Here is a 19,183-nt window from a genome sequence, read left to right as displayed (position 1 = left end):
TACAGGTTCTAATTCCAGTCAGCCTATGCAAGCTTTACTTCAATGGCTTTTATCACTAGTAGGAAGTCTATAAATTCAAGTATTTTTCAGGTGCATGAAAGTCAGAAACTGACTAGAAATAAGAGTGAAACTGATTAGTCTATTTTAATGGTCCGGGATGAGAAAAATGCAAAATAAATAGTAATATTTTAGATTTTTTAAATTATTTGAGTTTTAATCTAAAGTCTTGTTTGTAACATAGGAAATTCTAAAAAATAGAACATTTTTTTTAACCTGACATTGTCCATTTAACAGGTATAACGTTTTCAGTAGTCATTATAGAAGTGCCTTGTGCCTGCCAACTGGTGGTCAAACACTAGAACAGATTTAGCATATTAGCAGGGTTCCCAGTGCCAGTTTGGATTTGCTGCTTGCATATTGTCTCAGCCAAGACTCAAAATGGGACTCTGGTGCTTCACAGGCAGCCATTCTATTAGGTGAGCCAAAAGGGAGAGAGCCAATAGGAATTGCAATAAACTCACTGTGGCTGGAAGTTTTGGTGTGTATATACTATGAAAAGGAGCTGAAGTCAGCTCTACATAGATTGATTTGGTCAACTCTAGTATTCTAATTCCACAACACACCCTAACAACACAGAGCTGACCGACAGATGTCTTGAAGGATTTTTTCCAGTAATATTAAATCTCAAAGAAAATCCTACAGGGTTCAAAATTACAACAACTAAAACCCAAAGGACAGCAGAGAGGGTGTGTAATATATGTTATATATGTTTGAGACATGTCTGTGAAATGGATGAAACATAGGAAAAATGTGACTGGGTTCTGATGATACCCAAACATCTTGAGATTCATTGTAGAGCCACAAAATCCCATGAGGTAGTATAGCTTACAGTTCTCCGTGTAGTATTTTATCTCTCACTCTAGAGAGAGATTTTGAGAGAGGGAATGTAAAAGTATTAATTCTAAGCCCAATGAGAATCACATTTACTGTCTTGTTTTTTTGGCCATTGGGCCAAGAGCTAGATGAAGTGTAATAACACTTTAATAGCTGGAAGTTGTAATATCAGTTCAGTATATTTAAGAGAGAATCTTTTCTGCCTGTGCACTGGAATGAATTTGATAATCTGTAGTTCATTTCTGTGTTCATTTTGTATGGCTTTATGTAAAACTCAAGTTGATGACTACTGAGTCTTAACTTGACAAGACCAATTTTTGACTTTATTTTTTTTTAAATCTATATGCTCTAACATAATCAATTGAAAACAGTAATATGCATTCTGTTTATGGAGAAAGTTATAGCTGAAATATTGGACAGTTATTATTCTTCCCTTTGCTCTTGAAGAGGCAAAATACACAGTAAATTAAAACTACTGTACATGCCTTATAGATCTAAGCCCAAAATACAGTGTGATGGTGTTAGTTGAGTTTTTTTTTTAAGGTAAGGTTTTATGAAACCAGTCATATAAATACATGGTTTCCAACAGTTTCTAGTCTGGAATTTAAACCTTCTCCTGAAGTGTTTGTTATCCACAAAATACAAATTAATGAGTCAGAAAGTGAAAATGATTAGTCTGTTTTCAAGCTGAGAGAAATGCTGAAAGTAAAATATCATAAGTGACTAATAGCACATTAGCCTTTTATATGTTCAGTGTAGATAATCTGGGGTTTTATAACACATATAAGGAAATCTGTTTTTACAAATATATAATTTTAACCTGATTGTTCCTTCCACTGTAGTTTTTTAATGAAGTTTTGCATGAATTACAATGTAGTAAAATCTAGTGGTTTGAACTTAATTACCGTTTAGTCCAGGGGTGGACAGCCTGAGCCAGAATTTACCAGTGTACATTGACAAAGAGCCACACAAATACGTCAGCAGCTCCCCATCAGCCCTTCCCGCCCTGCTCCCAGTGCCTCCCACCCACCGCATCCCATCCCTTCCCATACCTCCCGATCAGCTGTTTTGTGGCATGTAGGAGGCTCTGGGAGGGGAAGGGGAGGAGCGAGGGCACGGCAGGCTGAAGTGAGGGCGCGGGAAGGGGTGGAGTGGGGGCAGGGCTGTGGCAGAGCCAGGGGATGAGCAGTGAGCACCCCCCGGTATGTTAGAAAGTTGGCATCTGTAGCTCCAGCCCCAGAGTTGGTGCCTATACAAGGAGCCACATATTAACTTCTGAAGAACAGCATGTGGCTCCGGAGCCACAGGCTGGCCACCCCTGATTTGTCAGTATTATATTTTTTTCCCCATAGAACAATATGGGTACTTGTTTTGATGGTTAAGTAAGCACCCATAAATTCCCCTGGTTGCTACCCACAATGTGTAACATAGTAGGTAAAGTGTCAGCTTTACTTTTCAGATTCACATATTGCTGGAGTTACATATTCAATTGTCCTTTTGCCTGCATATTATGGATCACTCAATTCTCAGCACTTCATCATATCAAAATTATTCAGACATTTGTATTAGTGCCTGTCACAAATCCATCTCCTTGCTTCACATTAACACAAACAATCAGTTACAAACAAAAGGAATCCTATTGCTGTCAGTCTTCCCATTTACTGTTAAATTAAATTGAAAACCTGGTCAAACACATAAGTCCTGTACCCCAGAATTGAGTGCTGATGATGCCTTCCTCAAGGAATCAGGGTTCAAAGGGATTCAGCTAATCTGAGGTTAGGTAGACTATTTAGACAACTCTAGTGGTTGAGGAAGCAACATATTATATAAATTAATATATTTGTCATGACATTTTGTCTGAGTAGTTTATATCCTAAAGCTTATTACCAAAGGTTCTGTGCATACAGGCGCCACAATAAATAGAGGGCCAAATCCATGCTTCTTAACAATTTGAGTGGTAGAAAAAAATTATTTTTCTTGAATTGATAGAACTGAATTAGCTTTCCTCAGAGGCTGATTTTAGTCATACATTTTATTAGAGTAATTTTGTCTGTTTTTAATATTTCAATTAACTTATTTTCCTCACTGTAGTTATAGATTTCCTTAATTTTTACCGCCCTTCTAAAGCCAAAAGAAGAAGAGATGGTATCTGATGACAAATATTCAATATATAACACCACAACAACAATGTAGAAAAGAGAGAAAACAGACCTGGTGACAGTTAAAACTGTGTGAGAATTTTCTTGCTGCTGTTTTGTCTCTTCCTTTCCCCTATTAGGAAAATATATTCTTGAGTCTTTCTTTATTTTACTTTAAGAATAATATAAATTTTATTATTGAAAACTGTTTTTGGAAAAATGTTTCTTCCTTTCAACATAATTCAATCCAATACATTTTCTTACTCCTTAGAGGGAGGTCTGTTTAATACATATTTTCGTAGAGTTTTGATATTGTTCCTGTCATATTTTTAAATGCTCACTATTGTTTTTCCCCAGCAGACAATCAGCCAGATTCCTGTGCCCAAACAGTGGACTTTAATCAACATCATATTACTGGAGAATTGCGTTTCAAGTAGTCTCAAGTGACGGAAGAAGCAGGTCTTCACTATGATGGAAGAGGCCAAGAGCTCAAAAAATGGAAATCATGACCCAAGAAAGTCTACCCGTGTTGTCTGTGAAGAAGGCAAAGCAGTCAGAGTTATAAACAATCAGAATTATAAACACAATAGAAATGATAAATCTGTAAAAGATGTTGGGAGAAGTTCTCCAAGTGGGAGCAGTAGCAAAAAGAGTAAACAAAATGATGTTTGTTCTGAAAAATCAGGAGAAAATAAATCATGTAAAGTAAATAGTTGCATTCCTGGATCTAAAGATGTGGGGTCAAACCTTCAGGATCGAAGTCATGGCAAAGCAAAAAAAATATCTAATTTACCAGCAGCAGTAGAAAACCTGAAACAGACAAAAGTTCAGCAGACAGGAGAAAACTCTCTAAGCTCATATATTTCTGGGAATGGAATCAATATGGAAGCCTTACCAGCTACACAAAGAGAGAAATTGGTATTGGAAAATCCACCAGGAGTTCATATGTCAAAAACAAGCATGGATCAGACTGGTGACTCTGGTAAGACAGTTTCAAATCAAAGAACAGTGGAGCACAAGTCTGATGACTTCAGTAAGTATTAAAGTACACTACTTCATTCAGTTTTCTTTGACAAATTGTTAACAATCTGAAATGGGCTCTGAAGTATTTCTGCTTTGCATATCTTCTCAGTTACATACAGAAAATCATCAAGCACAGTTACAAAGAGTGTACTGTGAATAGACCTTTTGTTACTTGGAGAATAAAGGTCAGAAGAATAGCATTTAACTACATTTCTTTTCTATGTTGTTTAAAAGTGATTATGCAATATTTTAAAATTATTTAGAGCCACATTTTAACTGATTGTGTGTCAATTTCAGGCTGTTTTGTGAAATTAGAAAATATTAAAACAGAAATCTGTGTGATGCTCTTTAAAAAGTACCAGTGAATGTTCTCATGTTTAGCCCACAGAGTTGATTCCTGCATGAAAGCACCTACAGACTACCTTATATTGTTTGTAATGCTTACTTCTTCCTCCTCCCCATTTTTAAAAAGTTATTCTGGAAAACAATAATTAAGTGCCAACTTCTTTCTCCAGGCAAAATGAAGAATCCTGAATCAGCTAAAGAACATAATTTGGAGACTGAGTATTTAGAAAACACTGTTGTAATTGATGAGTCTACTCTGACAGCAGAACAGCAGCTAGGCTTGAAACAAGCAGAAGAGCGACTGGAAAGAGATTATATCTCCCGACTAGAAAAAGTAGGTTGTGATAGTCTCGTTCCTTTTTGCTTGACCAGGGCGAAGTGAAATTCAGTGTAGCTCTGGTAAAGAGCCTCTTTAGCCCCATGCCTATGAGACTTCAGATCATGGTCACCATACTTTTGTTTGGATGGGACTTCCTTTTGACCCTATTGCCACTAGTCCTTCTTTATTTAGAATGGTTCTTTTGGGTGACATAAGACACTGCCCACTACAGCTGACCGCTTCCTCAGTATTGCTGGCCTGGAGAGCAAGAAACATTGACTGAAAATTGAACATAGATCTCCCATATGGCATATGTAGAGCATTTACCAGTGTTTTTAGTTTAATAGCGCTAAAGGATCCACTGCTGATCTATCTTAGGTGTTTATAGAATGTCACTTGTCCGAGTACTATAAATAATGAATGCCAAACTTCCCCATACATTTCTATCCCAGAAAACCTTCCCCAAAACACCTCCTTTAAACTGGTCTAAAGCAATACCCAAGTCAGTATATGTGTATTTAAGAAAACACAAAGATTCCTTCTGCTTTTGAAGTGTACTCAGAAGATTTTTTGGTCTGCCTCAGTATTGAGGAGATCCTTCACGCTCCCCAAAAACTAGTTAAGCCCCAGGAGATTGATATTTAGCTTCATCTTGTTAAGCTTCTTCCTCAGACAAATGAAATAAAGGCTCAGAATATTATATTGATAAAAGCAAAATGGCCACATTATTTTACATTGACATTTTAATCAGAAAATATTGAGTATTCAGAAAATATCAAATTTTTGTGAAACCACAAAAGACCAAATTCAGCAAGAGCAAATAGTGTTTTAAAATGAATGTTTCCTGTGCATTAATCCCCATACTATTTTAATAGCTGACATTTCCAAAATGCTTTGTGGATTTATCAAATATAAACATGTTCGAATGGAGGGAGGATGGTAATGCATACTTTTAAAAATTACAAAAGATGGCAGAAAAAGGGAGTACATGTGTAGGCTGACACTATAATGAATATATATCCCTTCTTGTCAGTGTGGAAAAAGACATTGGGAGGATTGATGATGAGATTTTTACAGATCCTTACATTTAAAGAGCTTGAACAAGAGAGGGAATTGGCTTAGTGGTCCTGAGCTAAGGGTTAGAAGCCAGAAACTTGTGAGTCTTACTCCTGGCTCTGACACTAACATGTTATGTGGCCTTGGGCAAGTCACTTTCATGTCATGTCCAGTGGGGATAATCCAACCCGCAAAAGTCTTGTGAAGTTTGATTAATTAATATTTGTAAAATACTTTGACCTAAAAGGAGCTGTATAAATGCTAAGTACTGTTTATCATTGACACAATTTGTCATAGGCTACTGGCAGAAGTATTTGTCTCTTTTTAAAAAAAAATGTTGGCCTCTTTATTTCAGCGCTCCCCAGAATATGCCAACTGCCAGTATCTATGCAAACTCTGCTTGGTTCACATTGAAAATATCCAGGGAGCTCACAAGCACATTAAAGAAAAACGTCATAAGAAAAATATAATGGTAAGTTAATTAATGAAGACTTTGAGTCTGTGGAGAAATACACACATTTTGTTTTGTTGTAAGAACTTCAGGTTACTTTTTTGATCGTATATTCTGTGAATCTGATAAATCAAAACTAAAAAAAAAAAGTAATTGTTTTTTGTGAGATTAGTGCTGGCTAACTATTTTGTAACTGAATCTATTTCAGGTTATTAATCTTTTTATAATGTACTGTACAGTATGTAATACTGTTTATGTTGTAACCAGAATTCTCTATATAATGTAACATTTCCTTTGAACTAGAAAATACAGAATGTGGAATACCAGACCCACAAACCTATCCAGGTGACTCAGAAGTGTCTAGTTTACCCTCTGATACTTGGAGCTAAAATTTTTGATAAAGTTCACTCTTAGAAGTATTACTTATAAAATACCCATGTTAGCCAGTTGGTGTGGCCCATTAGAATGTTGCATATAAAAATAGTAGTAGTTTTTTTCAGAAGCGTTTCTATACTCCTGGGGGAATTCTGCAACAAAAAATTAAATTATATGCATAATATATTAAAATTATGCAAAATTCTGTATATTTTGTCTGTCAAAATAACACAATATAAACACACCAGTTTCAATTATTTTTGGTCATTTATTTCAAAATACTTGTCAGCAAGTATGTCTGTAACAACATAGACAACAAAAAAGATTCAGGAAATGCTTTTGTTTCTTGACAAATAGATGCCTTATTAGGCATATTAATACAGAACTCTTGAGTAATAATTCATTTAACCTACAATAGAGAACTGTATTTCCCGCGCCCCTCAGAAGCAGTGCAAAGGCTTGTGGGAGTCAGGGATAACGGAGGAGCTGAGGGAGAGGGAAGTAAATTGCTGGGAAGGAGCCTGGGTGTGAACTTGGAGGGTTGTTGGGTATGAATGGGGAAAGTATGGAACAGATTTTTTGGGGTGTGGGGAGGGATTGTTAGGGAGCTTCCCCCATGCAGACGCTGGCTGATTCCTAGCCTCTCTCATTCAGTCAGGAACATCTACCCCTGCACCCTCATGTGTTCTTGCACCCTCTGTCCACATGTGTCCCTCCACCCCCACTCAGACACCCATTCACCCATCCCCATGTGACTCTGCATCCCCTCCCCCTGTCCCTATGTGGGTCTGTATCCCCTCCCCACCCCATGTGTCTCTGTGCCCCCACCTAGCCACTCCCCTATCCCTATGTGTCCCTGTCCCCCATCTCCCGTCCCCATGTGTCTCTGTGCCCCCACCCAGCCACTCCCCTGCCCTTATGTAGCTCTGAACCCCCTCCCCCATCACCATGTGGCCCTGCACCTCCCTCTCCCTGTGGGCCTCTGCCTCCACTCGCATTCGGCCCCTGCCCCAGTCTGTCCTCCCCCACTAGCTCTTATGAGCCCCTGTCTGATACCCTGCCCTCCCTGGCCGACTACGCTCTGTATCCTCATAGCCCCTTTCTCCTGACCTGGCCTGACTGGCACTGTGAAGAAGGCAGGCTCTTTCTCTTGCCTTGCCTCACTGGCTGGGAGCTGCTGCTGTGGTCTTCTGCCACAGTACCCTTTGGTGGGCAAAAGGCAGAACTGCAGCAACATTTCGTCAGAAGCTTTTTTCTGTGCAAAAAATTAAAAATATGTGTGGCTCATTAATTATGTGCACGCGTAGTAGTGCAGAATTCCTCCAGGAGTAATTTCTAAGATGTCTATCTCTGTAATATGTAAAATATCATAATATTTTAAAAAAGGTCTTCATTAATTCTTTAAGAGAAGGAACCTGTTCTTCCCTTGTCACCATTTACTTTTAAGCCACTCCTTTATGAGTAGCTGGATATAGGTGTTTTTCTCCAGGAGCAGGTTGCGGGGGACATTCTGAAGCGTAGCTGTTGGAGAAAATACCTGATGAAGAGTTCTACATTGTAGTCTGAAGGTTGCAAGATTTGGCCATTCCCTAATCTCCAGTGGTAGCATATTCCACAGTTGAGACTATTGAGAATGCGCTTCTTCATTTTATAATTCATATCAGGATTCCATCACTCATGACGTCTCTATTGAATATAAATGACTTGGGGAGCTGCACAGAAAGGGGAAGTCCTTGAGATAGACTGGTTTTACCGTATTTAGGTCTTTAATGATAAGGACTGGGAATTTGGACTTCTCAGAACTGAACTGGCAGCCTATGTACAGCACAAAGTTTTGGCATGATGTGCTCTCATTGGTCTGCTTCACTTAATAGGTGGGTTTTTGTGTGCTGAATTATCTGTAGTTTGTGGGTTGTCTTCTGGGTCAGACTAAGGTATAGTGTGTTGTAATAATCCAATCTTGAGGTGACAAAATCACAGATCCCTATAATTAGTTCTGCATTTGAGTCCAAAGGGCATGATCTAGCCAGGAGATGTGAAAGAAGGTGTTTTTGGCCACTGTTGTTACATTGGTATATCTGAATAGTCAGTGTGGGAGGCTGAAATGTGGATACTTCTAATTAATGGGTGAAGAGCTGGGTTTGATCTGTGCCATTTGTTGTCCACTGTAATTTTAATTTATAGTGTAAGCCCAGATTCACAATGATGGGTACAAAATAAACTTTTAAATTATATTTTGTAAAATATGCCCCTCCATTCCCATCCAGTGGATCTAAGACTCAGTTCAAGCCCTAAAAATATCATATGTTTCTAATTTTATACATCTAAATATACACTCTCTTATATATTATATGTTATAATATTAACATTAATATTCCAGTAATGCAGAAAGACCAACCAGGTCACATATATAAAATGAATGCGAGCTAAGGTTAGATACATTTACCTTAATGAGTGACTACACTAGCTTACCAATAGCAGCTTCTGCACCAACCTCCCCCCTCCCCCCCAAACAAAAAACAGACCCCATAGAAAAACAAACCCAACAGTGACAAAATAAATAATTTTAAAAATCTTGCAAAATTTATATTATTTTTTGTTGTCATGTTTTAATTTTTAAAGTAAGGAAATCAAAATAGAGCTAACTCGATAAATAAACTTGAACTGTGTACATATAAATGTGGAGATCTGGTCAACACTTTTATTATGGTGCTGTGTTGTGCGGATGCATAACAGATTGTTGTTCACTTATTCAAAAACTATGCTATTGATTAAGTTGTTTCCATGGTGAGTCATACAATTTCAAGTAATCAGTGAATTTCAGAACCAAGTAGTGGTCACTGCTGATTCCAGGTGATCTGAGATTTATCAGGTTTTAATGCTCCTAAAGTAGTTATCTCCAATAAATGAAGTTAATTATTATAATGCAATTGATTAAAACGAGCACTTGATGAAAGTAACTGGTTGGGCTGTAGTGAGAGGAGAACAAGCTCCTTATATTTAATTGGGAGTCAGGGGAAACTGTTTGCCTCATTGGAGTCCTGCAGATGGGCTCTCTGTTCAATCACTAGTGTTTATTGTGCAAGAAAAAAAAATACAGCTTCTTTCATGTCTTCGGATAAACTCTGTTTCAGAGCTCTCAGCCATGCAAATATAATTCAGGGAACATAACCCTTCATATTCCTTCCTTGGCTGTCGGCCCTGCAAGAACCTGTTCCTTTGCTAACATGGAGCATCTAGTGTCATTTCCATGAGCCCAGTTGTCATATATGCCAATTGGGCTGTGCAGAGTTTGAATCCTATGGAAATGTGCAGGTCAGGGCACCATTTAATGCAAACCCTCAAGTTAAAAATAATATAATCAAGTACAATTATCTTCTTATCATCCAAAAATTCTCCAGGAAAAACAGGAAGAAAATGAGCTGCGTGGCCTCCCACCTTCCTCCCCTGCACAAGTGGCTGCTTTGACTTTTACGCTTATGGAGGCAGCAAATGAACAAGGCATATCAGATGATGACTTCAGAATCCGCCAAGAAATTGTAAACGAGATGGAGAAGATTATTCAACAGCCCTTACCAGGTATGCATGAAGTCCCTCATTTTTTTTTAAATGCAAGACATTCTCTTAATTTATTCTAACAATTATAAGTTAAATCTTGCTCTCTCTCAGTGTGGAATAGTTAATTTTGTTTGAAATATCTTTATTATATCTTTAGAAGTATCAGGAATGTCAAGTCTTACCTTCTCTGGTTTTGTTAGCCGGCTTGTTTGAGGTCTCAAAGAGATTTAGCTCCCAGTTGCACAGACTCTTAAGTATGTGCTTAACTTTACACAAGCATTTCTCGGAGTCCCAGTCCTTAATTGTAGTGATGGGGCTATAACAAAAATTTTTCTTCTCACAAGTATTTGTAATGCATTTAAATTAAATAGATGTAAACAAAATAAAGAGTTTTAAACAGTGTGACTAAATGTCACTTCCCTTCTCAATTAATTTTTACTTTTTCTCTACCAGTTCTCCAGTTGTCTGTGGAATCTGTCAGGATAGACAAGAGTTGAATTAATAAAGTTTAAAAAAAATTAAAAAGAAACAGCAAAAAAAAATACTCAACCCCAATAGTTTTATTTGTAGGTCACCCTTGATACATAGGTGCAATATAGACTACAAGTCTTCATATGCATTATTTTACTGAAAGTGGAGGTCTCTTAAATCAAGAAGGAGCATAGCTCTCACAGGTCTCTCCATGTTAAATATGAGGGCAATGGGTCCTCACCTGAGCAAAATTGCTTGCAGAAGTTGATAATTTTGTTTAAATCTGAGTATCTAAATTCCAAATGTTATTTCATATTGTTCGTGCTCTCTCTTTTTAATGTCATTGGCAGTTTAGAAGTTCAATGGTGAGTTACCCTCACCAATGCAGTAATGACATAAACTAGCTTGACTGAATTTGTAAACAACCTGGGGATTAGTAAATAACCAGGATGGCACGTCTGTTAGTGGAAAAGATTGTGATCTCTTTAAATAATTATACCTGGTAGATGTATGTTTCTAGTGGGATTAACTCTGGCCTTAAGTTTGTTTTCTTTGGACTTTCAGTGATTTGAGTATTATTGCACGTGCCAAATATGAACCATGCATTGCAAAGGCCTGTGGTGGTTATGGATAGTAACATCAGAATTTTGAAAATTATCAAGAAAGTTGCTGTTTAACATTCACTATGGGCCTGATATTCAGAAGTGCTGATGACCCACAAATCCCACTGAAGTCAATGGGAGCTGCAGGTGCTGATCACCTTTTTAAATCGGGTCATATATGCTTTCTAGGCAAAATTTAAATCCCATTTAAATTAATAGACTAGATAACATTGTTGCTTTTTTTTTTTCAGTATTACCACTTATTGATGAAAGTACTTTTGTCTTGTTCATTTCATCAAAACCTTCCATATATAATTTTTTTATTTTGCCTTCATTGCTTCTCTTCTCCTTCTCTTACAGCTCTGGAGGTCTGTTATGGCTTCTAAGAAACACCTGAATGCCTTTATTGTTCTTAACAGCTATGCAAACTGTCTCTGCTGTGTCATCCAAAATACTTATATAATATCTCTCTGTAGATTCAGTATCAGCTTCACCCATCCTCCTCCTCCTCTTACTTTATTTTGCTCATATATTTTGTAAACACTTTATTTTGATAACATATTTTGTAAATCTTCATACATCAGCCATCCCTCATGTTATTTCACTAACAAAATATTTAACTTTCAAATCCAATTTATGTATGTCCCTATAATTTATATTGTTGATTTTATTTTCCTTCTTTGCTTTAACTTCTTATCTTCTATGATGCTAATTGGTAGACTCAAAACAAGAGAGCAGATATTTGAAGCTAGACAAATGTGTCAGCATTATGTTAGTAATAGTTCAATGATCAGAGACGCTGCAGTGAATTGAGGTATTGGTCTTTCATTGGCAGACAATAGCTTTTCTAGCAGATTTCATTTATATCAAAACTACCTAGAAATTAATGTTATCTTTTTTTGTTTGATAAATAGCTTGGGTTTTTTTCTTCTCAATAAAAGTGTAGTAGTAATTAAGACCTTTTTGTTCATTTTAGGGGTAATTATCTCTTCTTAAACATACACTATGCATATTAACTAAAATATGATGGTAAATAGAGAAAATGATATGGAACTAGTAATGAAAGACAATTTGTTGTACTCCTTTTTAAAAACTGGTTTCTGGATTTTATTTTTATCAAACTCTGACTAAAATTTTTATCCAGTGACAGTCCAGGAACAGTTGAACATTCTGGCTTGTTTTGTTCACAAGAGTCCACCATAAAAAAAAGACGTCAACTCCCCTCTTGCAAGGATGCATGAAAAATGATGACTTTGACAATTTTAGCTCCATGGTTAACATACACAAGTCTATTCCACAGGGCCTCATTACTTCTGGTCAGTGGAATGTTCTGTATATACATGGAAAACAGTTTCTCCCAAGCCATGATTTCTCCTGAGAATCTGTAGATTCTTTGGTTTGATCACAGCCAGGATAAAGGCAACTAACACTGTTTTAGCAGCATGTCCTAAATTGTGGGGAGGAGGGACTACTCCCAGTTTTGTGGCTAGCCTGATTTTGTCCAATGACTACAGCACAAACATCACAGAATAATTGTCTCCTACATAAAATATATCAAAATGTTTGATAAATAATTTTGTGTGATGGAATGGCATTTGCTTATGATACCATTGTCTGGCTTAGAGCAGGCCTAATATGTATTTGAACTGATCAGAAAGCATTGTAGCTGTAGAAATACAATTGTTTAAGTAGGTACCGTACTTCTGTGGCTATGATGGTTTTCAGGTTGCTCAATTATGTTTTGTGTGTAAGTTTTACTATTGAATAATGCACAGGCACTTGCTAATCTAATTATTTGGCACAGATGCCATGGTAAATACAAGGAGTAATATTTGTGGCAAAGGAGTATATCAGACAAAAGTTTTATGGCTGATTGGATGCTCAGGTGTAACAATGCTACTTGATAACCACCTAAACTTTATTAAAAAGTATACACTAACACCATGACACTAACTGTCATTTACAGGATAAAAAATAAATAAATTACAACATAAAAAATTAGGGAACAATATTTTCTTTGTTGTGAGAGTGTGAAAATTGTATTCTTTGAGTTTCCTGTTTTCTGTGATGCCACATTGGAAGTGTGGCTAGAATGAGTAACCGAGTGGGGGAGGTGATTAATCATTCATTAGGGTAATAACTGCTGAGGTTAGATATAGTGTCTCAAGAAAGTTTTAAATGTCATCAGTGAGGGGATAATTTGGCCCATCATCACTTAAACCTATAATAGGGTGGCTTGTTCCTTAAGGGCTAGGAGGGCTGTAGCTAACTAATCTTGATTACAGAATGAGGCATACTTGGGTTGAATCAGGTAATTCAACCCTGGAGCAGGAAGTTGCAGTGAGAGCCCAGGAAACTGTGGTGGAGTCTGCAGAGACTGAGGAAACCTCTCAAAGCACAAAGGCCTGGGATGGTACATATACACTGCTAAAAAAACACAAACTCATGGCAACAAGTCTCAGAGCCTGGATTAACTGACTAAGCTTGTGCTGAAACATGGTGAAGGGGGTCTCATAGGAATGTCTGTTCTGCTATTTTTTATCCCCTAGCGGTAGCCAAGTCAGCTGACCCACGCTGTAAGACTTCCTGCTGGCTTTCCCTGCCCTCCCCTCCTTCCCGGTATTGATGTATGTGGAAAGACCCTTTCCAAGCAGGGGAGAGACTGCCAAGGCCCCAGGCAGGAAGACCTGAACTCTTGGGTTGTGTGGACTTATGAATGGACTTTGTTTTGGGGTTTTGAGTTTTATTAATAAACCTAGTCTTCAAAGAGGGCTGTTTTTGACCAAGATGGGAAGTTTTATTAGAACAGTTCAAGAGGGGAAAATGAGGCAGGCTATCCTAGGCCACGAGGGGGGGTACTAGAGGCGGCCAGCCCAGTTACAAAGCCTTTCTCTGTTTTCCAGAGTGTTCACTGAGGATGTATGGCTCCTGTCTAACTAGATTTGCTTTTAAAACCAGTGATGTTAATATTGACATAAAATTTCCCTCCAAGGTAAGTAGTATCTTGTCACAACTAAAAAGAGTCAATAACCTGCACGTTATATCTGCTCCATTGTCTTTATTTTCCACTAAGGCTAATTGTAGCAAATAGCACATAGTTTGAACGTTATTTGGTATTCTGATATATTGTAAGTAGGGCTGTCGATTAATCGCAGTTAACTCAAAAAAATTAATCGCAATTAAAAAAATTAATTGTGTTTAATTGTGGTTTTAATTACGTTGTTAAACAATAGAATACCAATTGTAATTTATTAATTTTTTTGGACGTTTTTCTACATTTTCAAATATATTAATTTGACTTGCAACAAAGAATACAAAATGTATAGTGCTCACTTTATATAATAGTATAGTATTTTCAATTCACCTTATACAAGTACTGTTGTGCAATCTCTTTCTCGTGAAAGTGCAATTTACAAATGTAGATTTTTTTTTTGTTACAACTGCACTCAAAAACAAAACAATGTAAAACTTTAGAGGCTACAAGTCCACTCAGTCTACTTCTTGTTCAGCCAATTGCTAAGACAAGTAAGTTTGTTTACATTTACAGGAGATAATGCTGCCCACTTCTTATTTACATTGTCACCTGAGAGTGAGAACAGACGTTCGCATGGCACTTTTGTAGCCGGCATTGCAAGGTATTTATGTGCCAGATATGGTAAACATTGTATACTCCTTCATGCTTCGGCCACCATTCCAGAGGACATATTTCCATGCTGATGGCACTCGTTAAAAAAATAATGCGTTAACTAAATTTGTGACTAAACTCGTTGGGGGAGAATTATATGTCTCCTGCTCTATTTTAGCCACATTCTGCCATATATTTCAAGTTATAGCAGTCTTGGATGATGACCCAGCATATGTTTGTTTTAAGAACACTTTCACTGCAGATTTCACAAAACGCAAAGAAGATACCAGTATGAGATTTCTAAAGATAGCCACAGCACTTGACCCAAGGTTTAAGAATCTGAAGAGCCTTCCAAAATCTGAGAGGGAGGATGTGTGGAGCATGCTTTCAGAAGTCTTAAAAGAGCAACATTCCGATGTGGGAACTACAGAACCCAAACCACCAAAAAAGAAAATCAACCTTCTGCTGGTGGCATCTGACTCAGATGATGAAAATGAACATGCCTTGGTTTGCACTGCTTTGGATCATTATTGAGCAGAACCCATCTTCAGCATGGAGACATGGGAGGGGAGGGATAGCTCAGTGCTTTGAGCATTGGCCTGTTAAACCCAGGGTTGTGAGTTCAATCCTTGAGGGGGCCACTTAGGAATATGGGGCAAAAATCTGTCTGGGGACTGGCCCTGCTTTGAGCAGGGCATTGGACTAGATGACCTCCTGAGGTCCCCTCCAACCCTGATATTCTGTGATTTTCTATGAAATGGAGGGTGAAGTATGAAAGGATGTGAATCTTTAGTGCATTGGGCATGTAAATATCTTGTGACACCGGCTACAACAGTGCCATTCGAATGCCTGTTCTCACTTTCAGGTGGCAATGTAAACAAGAACCGGGAAGCTTTATCTCCTGCAAATGTAAACAAACTTGTTTGGCTGAACAATTGGCTGAAGAAGTAGAACTGAGTGGACTTGTATGCTCTAAAGTTTTATATTGTTTTATTTTTTAATTGTTTTATTTTTTTGCACATAATTATACATTTGTAAGTTCAACTTTCATGATAAAGAGATTGCATTACAGTACTTGTATTAGGTGAATTGAAAAATACTATTTCTTTTGTTTTTACAGTGCAAATATTTGTAATAAAATAAATACAAAGTGAGCACTGTACACTTTGTATTGTGTGCTGTAATAGTAATCAGTATATTTGAAAATGTAGAAGACAGCCAAAATATTTAAATAAATGTTATTCTATTATTTACAGTGTGATTAATTGTGATTAATTTTTTTAATAGCTTGATAGCCCTAATTGTAAGTCAAATTGACAAAAGTTTTATCATTTTGCATCGTTTCAAGAAAATTACATCTGGTAAAGCTACGTGGTAGCTTTAATTTCAGTTTTTTGCAGCTTTATGTGGGCTACTAGCCATTTTCTTTTCTATTCTACTGAACCTGCCTCTAAGCATTAGAGATTAAATGCAAATAGTTTACCCCAAATAAACTGTGTATTTTTATGTGCAGGATGCCCAAGTAGTAAGTGTGGAAAAGTCACTAAACACTCAAACTTTATGGAAAGTTGTCTTAAAATTGCCATCACATTTCCTTTGATATTCTACTCAGCTCCTTGTTAATGTCACATCCTAGATATCACAAATACTGAAAACTGCTCCAGAATAATGGAGCTGGCCCTTAGGAGGCTAAGGTTATTGGTGCATTTTTATAACACATGGGATGATCATCTTTAACTTAATACAAAAGCAATGTAAGAAACAAAACAAAACAAAAACAATGCCCCCCAAACATACTCAAAAAGCTTACTACCGTTGGCCCTTTTGGGCTGACTGTGTTGTTCCAGTGAAATTCATGACATCTGTGTTGGTACTTTGGGGTGCATATCTGAGTATTGCATTCTGAGGTGTTGCAGCAATTAGGATCAGCTGGAGCTATACTGGGATACCTTTTAAAGCAAATATATGCTCAGTACCCCATGTCTGTTGTTGGTTGGGTCTCTGAGCACATAAAAATAAATTTTTAAATCGTTTTTGGTAAACTGATTCCAGTTCACCTTTAAAATATTTTTTTGAAATCTGTAAAATAAGATTTTTTTTCCATGTATAAAAATGTTACTTTAACAAAATTCATTAAGTAAACCAAACTTCATGCTACTTATTTATTTGACAAGCTCAAGAGCTGCTCCTGAGGGCATTCTGTGCCAAAAAATTAAAATGCTGCGCATGATATTTTAAAATTCTGCAAATGTTATTTGTCAAATAAATGTGGAGGCTCCAGCCTGGCACTGGGGAGCACGGGCCACTGGCTGCACAGAGGTGGGAGATCACTGTGCAGTTTCCCCCCTCCCTGGACATGGACTCAGTGGTGAGACTGCACCCAACCCTGACAGTGGCAGGACTGGACCTGCCCCAGAAACACCCCAGGGCTCTGTCCCTCCATGCCAGGTGCACCAGGTGTGGGAGGCAGGTGTGAGTTGAGAGGGTTCTGGGTGTGGCAATCTGGGTGTGGACGGCTCAGTGGGGGATCCAGGTGCGGAGGTGTATCTAGATGCACAGGGGCTTGGGGGTTTCTGGGTGCAGTGGTAATGGAACTCTGCAGGGGGGTCCAGATGAAGGTCGTTGGGGCTCAGCGGGGTGGGAGGGAGGGTCTGGGGGGCAGGGATAGAGCTCGGCAGGGGGGTTTGTGTGTGAGTGGCTCAGTGGAGAGGTCCAGATGCTGGGGGAGTGGGACTCAGTGGGATGTGAATCTGGGTGTGAGTGGCTCGTCGGGGTGGTGGGGCTTATCGGGGGGGTTCTGAGTGCGGGGGGGCTGAGGCTCGGTGGAAGGGTCTGGGTATGAGGGGATCTGGATGCACGGGGGTTGGGCAGATGGGGAAGAAGCTTCCCTGCAGCTGAGGAGCAATGAATGCAAGAAGCGAGGGGAGGGGTGGGGGAGGAAGGAGGAGTTTGCCTAGCTTCCTGCAGCTGGGGGAGAAATCTGGGAGTGGGTCTGATCCAGCCCCGGATGCCGGGCAGGGGAAGAGGAAATCCCGTCCTCCCCAGCCCAGCCTGGACTAGCAGCTGAGCTTGGCGCAGGGTAGGAGCCACTAGCTGGGTCTTCCTGAGTCCTGCCTCCTGCCCCACCCTGATTTACCTCTCTGCCGGCTGTCTTGGGCACCTGAAACATACTGCTGGGGAGAGTTGCATGACCACTCTTGTGGCTTCCCTTTGCTTCCCAGTCAGAAAGTAATTTTTCTATGGGGAAGCAAAGAAATATTTGGGGGACATAAAGTCTGTGCATGTGCAGTGGCGCAGAATTCCCCCAGGAGTAAAGAGCCAACTCTTAAAGCTGAACATACATATCAGAGGATTCAGATTTCAAAAATATTCAAATTATTTTTTAATGTGTAGATGGAGCAGATGGGTTTACCAGAAGAATTCATAGAATATAACTTGAAAGAGAAAGATGTCTGAATTATTTATTAGCACCCATTTTCATGGAGTAGATGAACATATTTAACATTTTTCGTAAATATCAGTAGATGAGTACAATGAATTATTGTAGGAAAATTGACGATAAACATTATGTATTTAAATTGTACAACTTAAATGGTGTTAAACTAATTATAAAATTCAGTAATTCAATTTCTGAATAAAATAACCTGTCCTAATTTTGTTTGGTCCTCATTTTCAGATGAGTCACCCGGATGTTCTGATACAGGTGCTTGACATTTTAAAAAACTCTGGTGAGTTAACTTCTTTATCTGTAATTAATGCTTGCTTACTTAATTGCTTTTTGTACTAACATTGCTGGGAAGAATAGAACAAAGCGCACACAGAATATTTTAATTACAAAAAGGATAGAGATTTTTTGTTTTACTGTAGCCTTTTTCAGTCAGTGTAATGCTAGTGAATGGTGCTAGACTGACACTGACTGCTTCCTGGAAACCACACGGGAAGAGGCAATTCTTAGTTTAGTTCTATGTTGAGCACAGGATCTGGTCCAAGAGGTGAATATAGCTGAACGGATCAGTAATAGTGACTATAATGTAATTAAATTTAACATCTTTGTGGAGGGAAAATACCAAAGAAGCCCTAGAAAATAGCTTTTAACTTTAAAAAGGAAATTACAAGAAAAATTACAAGGGTGAAATGCCTGCAAGGCACATAGAAACTTTTAAAAAATACCATAAAAGAGGCTCAAATTAAATGGATACCCCAAATAAAATAATAAGAGGACCAGAAAATGCCACCATGGCTAAACAGAGTAAAAGAGGCAGTTAGAGGAAAAAAGGCATGCTTTAAAAATTGTAAGTCAAGTCACACTGAGGAGAATAGAAAGGA

General features: G+C 38.2%; 1 protein-coding gene across 5 annotated transcripts in view; it reads left to right on the top strand.

Moving 5' to 3' along the window:
* TUT4 (terminal uridylyl transferase 4) overlaps positions 1-19,183 on the top strand; it is a 72,642-nt gene that overhangs the window by 6,854 nt on the left and 46,605 nt on the right. For 3 of the 5 annotated variants that reach the window (XM_045026551.1, XM_045026549.1, XM_045026553.1), the window contains 6 exons: positions 3,390-4,065; positions 4,571-4,734; positions 6,131-6,247; positions 10,003-10,180; positions 14,136-14,224; positions 18,534-18,585. In XM_045026551.1, coding sequence (XP_044882486.1) covers positions 3,501-4,065; positions 4,571-4,734; positions 6,131-6,247; positions 10,003-10,180; positions 14,136-14,224; positions 18,534-18,585 — 1,165 coding nt within the window. In that variant the 5' untranslated portion in view covers positions 3,390-3,500. The remainder of the gene's footprint in view (positions 1-3,389; positions 4,066-4,570; positions 4,735-6,130; positions 6,248-10,002; positions 10,181-14,135; positions 14,225-18,533; positions 18,586-19,183) is intronic. The other 2 variants (XM_045026550.1, XM_045026552.1) reach the window with 1 other exon arrangement.

Source organism: Mauremys mutica, chromosome 8 (assembly GCF_020497125.1).
Source record: "Mauremys mutica isolate MM-2020 ecotype Southern chromosome 8, ASM2049712v1, whole genome shotgun sequence".
Taxonomy (NCBI): domain Eukaryota; kingdom Metazoa; phylum Chordata; order Testudines; family Geoemydidae; genus Mauremys; species Mauremys mutica.
The sequence above is the reverse complement of the archived record's forward strand: the minus strand, read 5'-3'. Positions and strand labels throughout refer to the sequence as shown.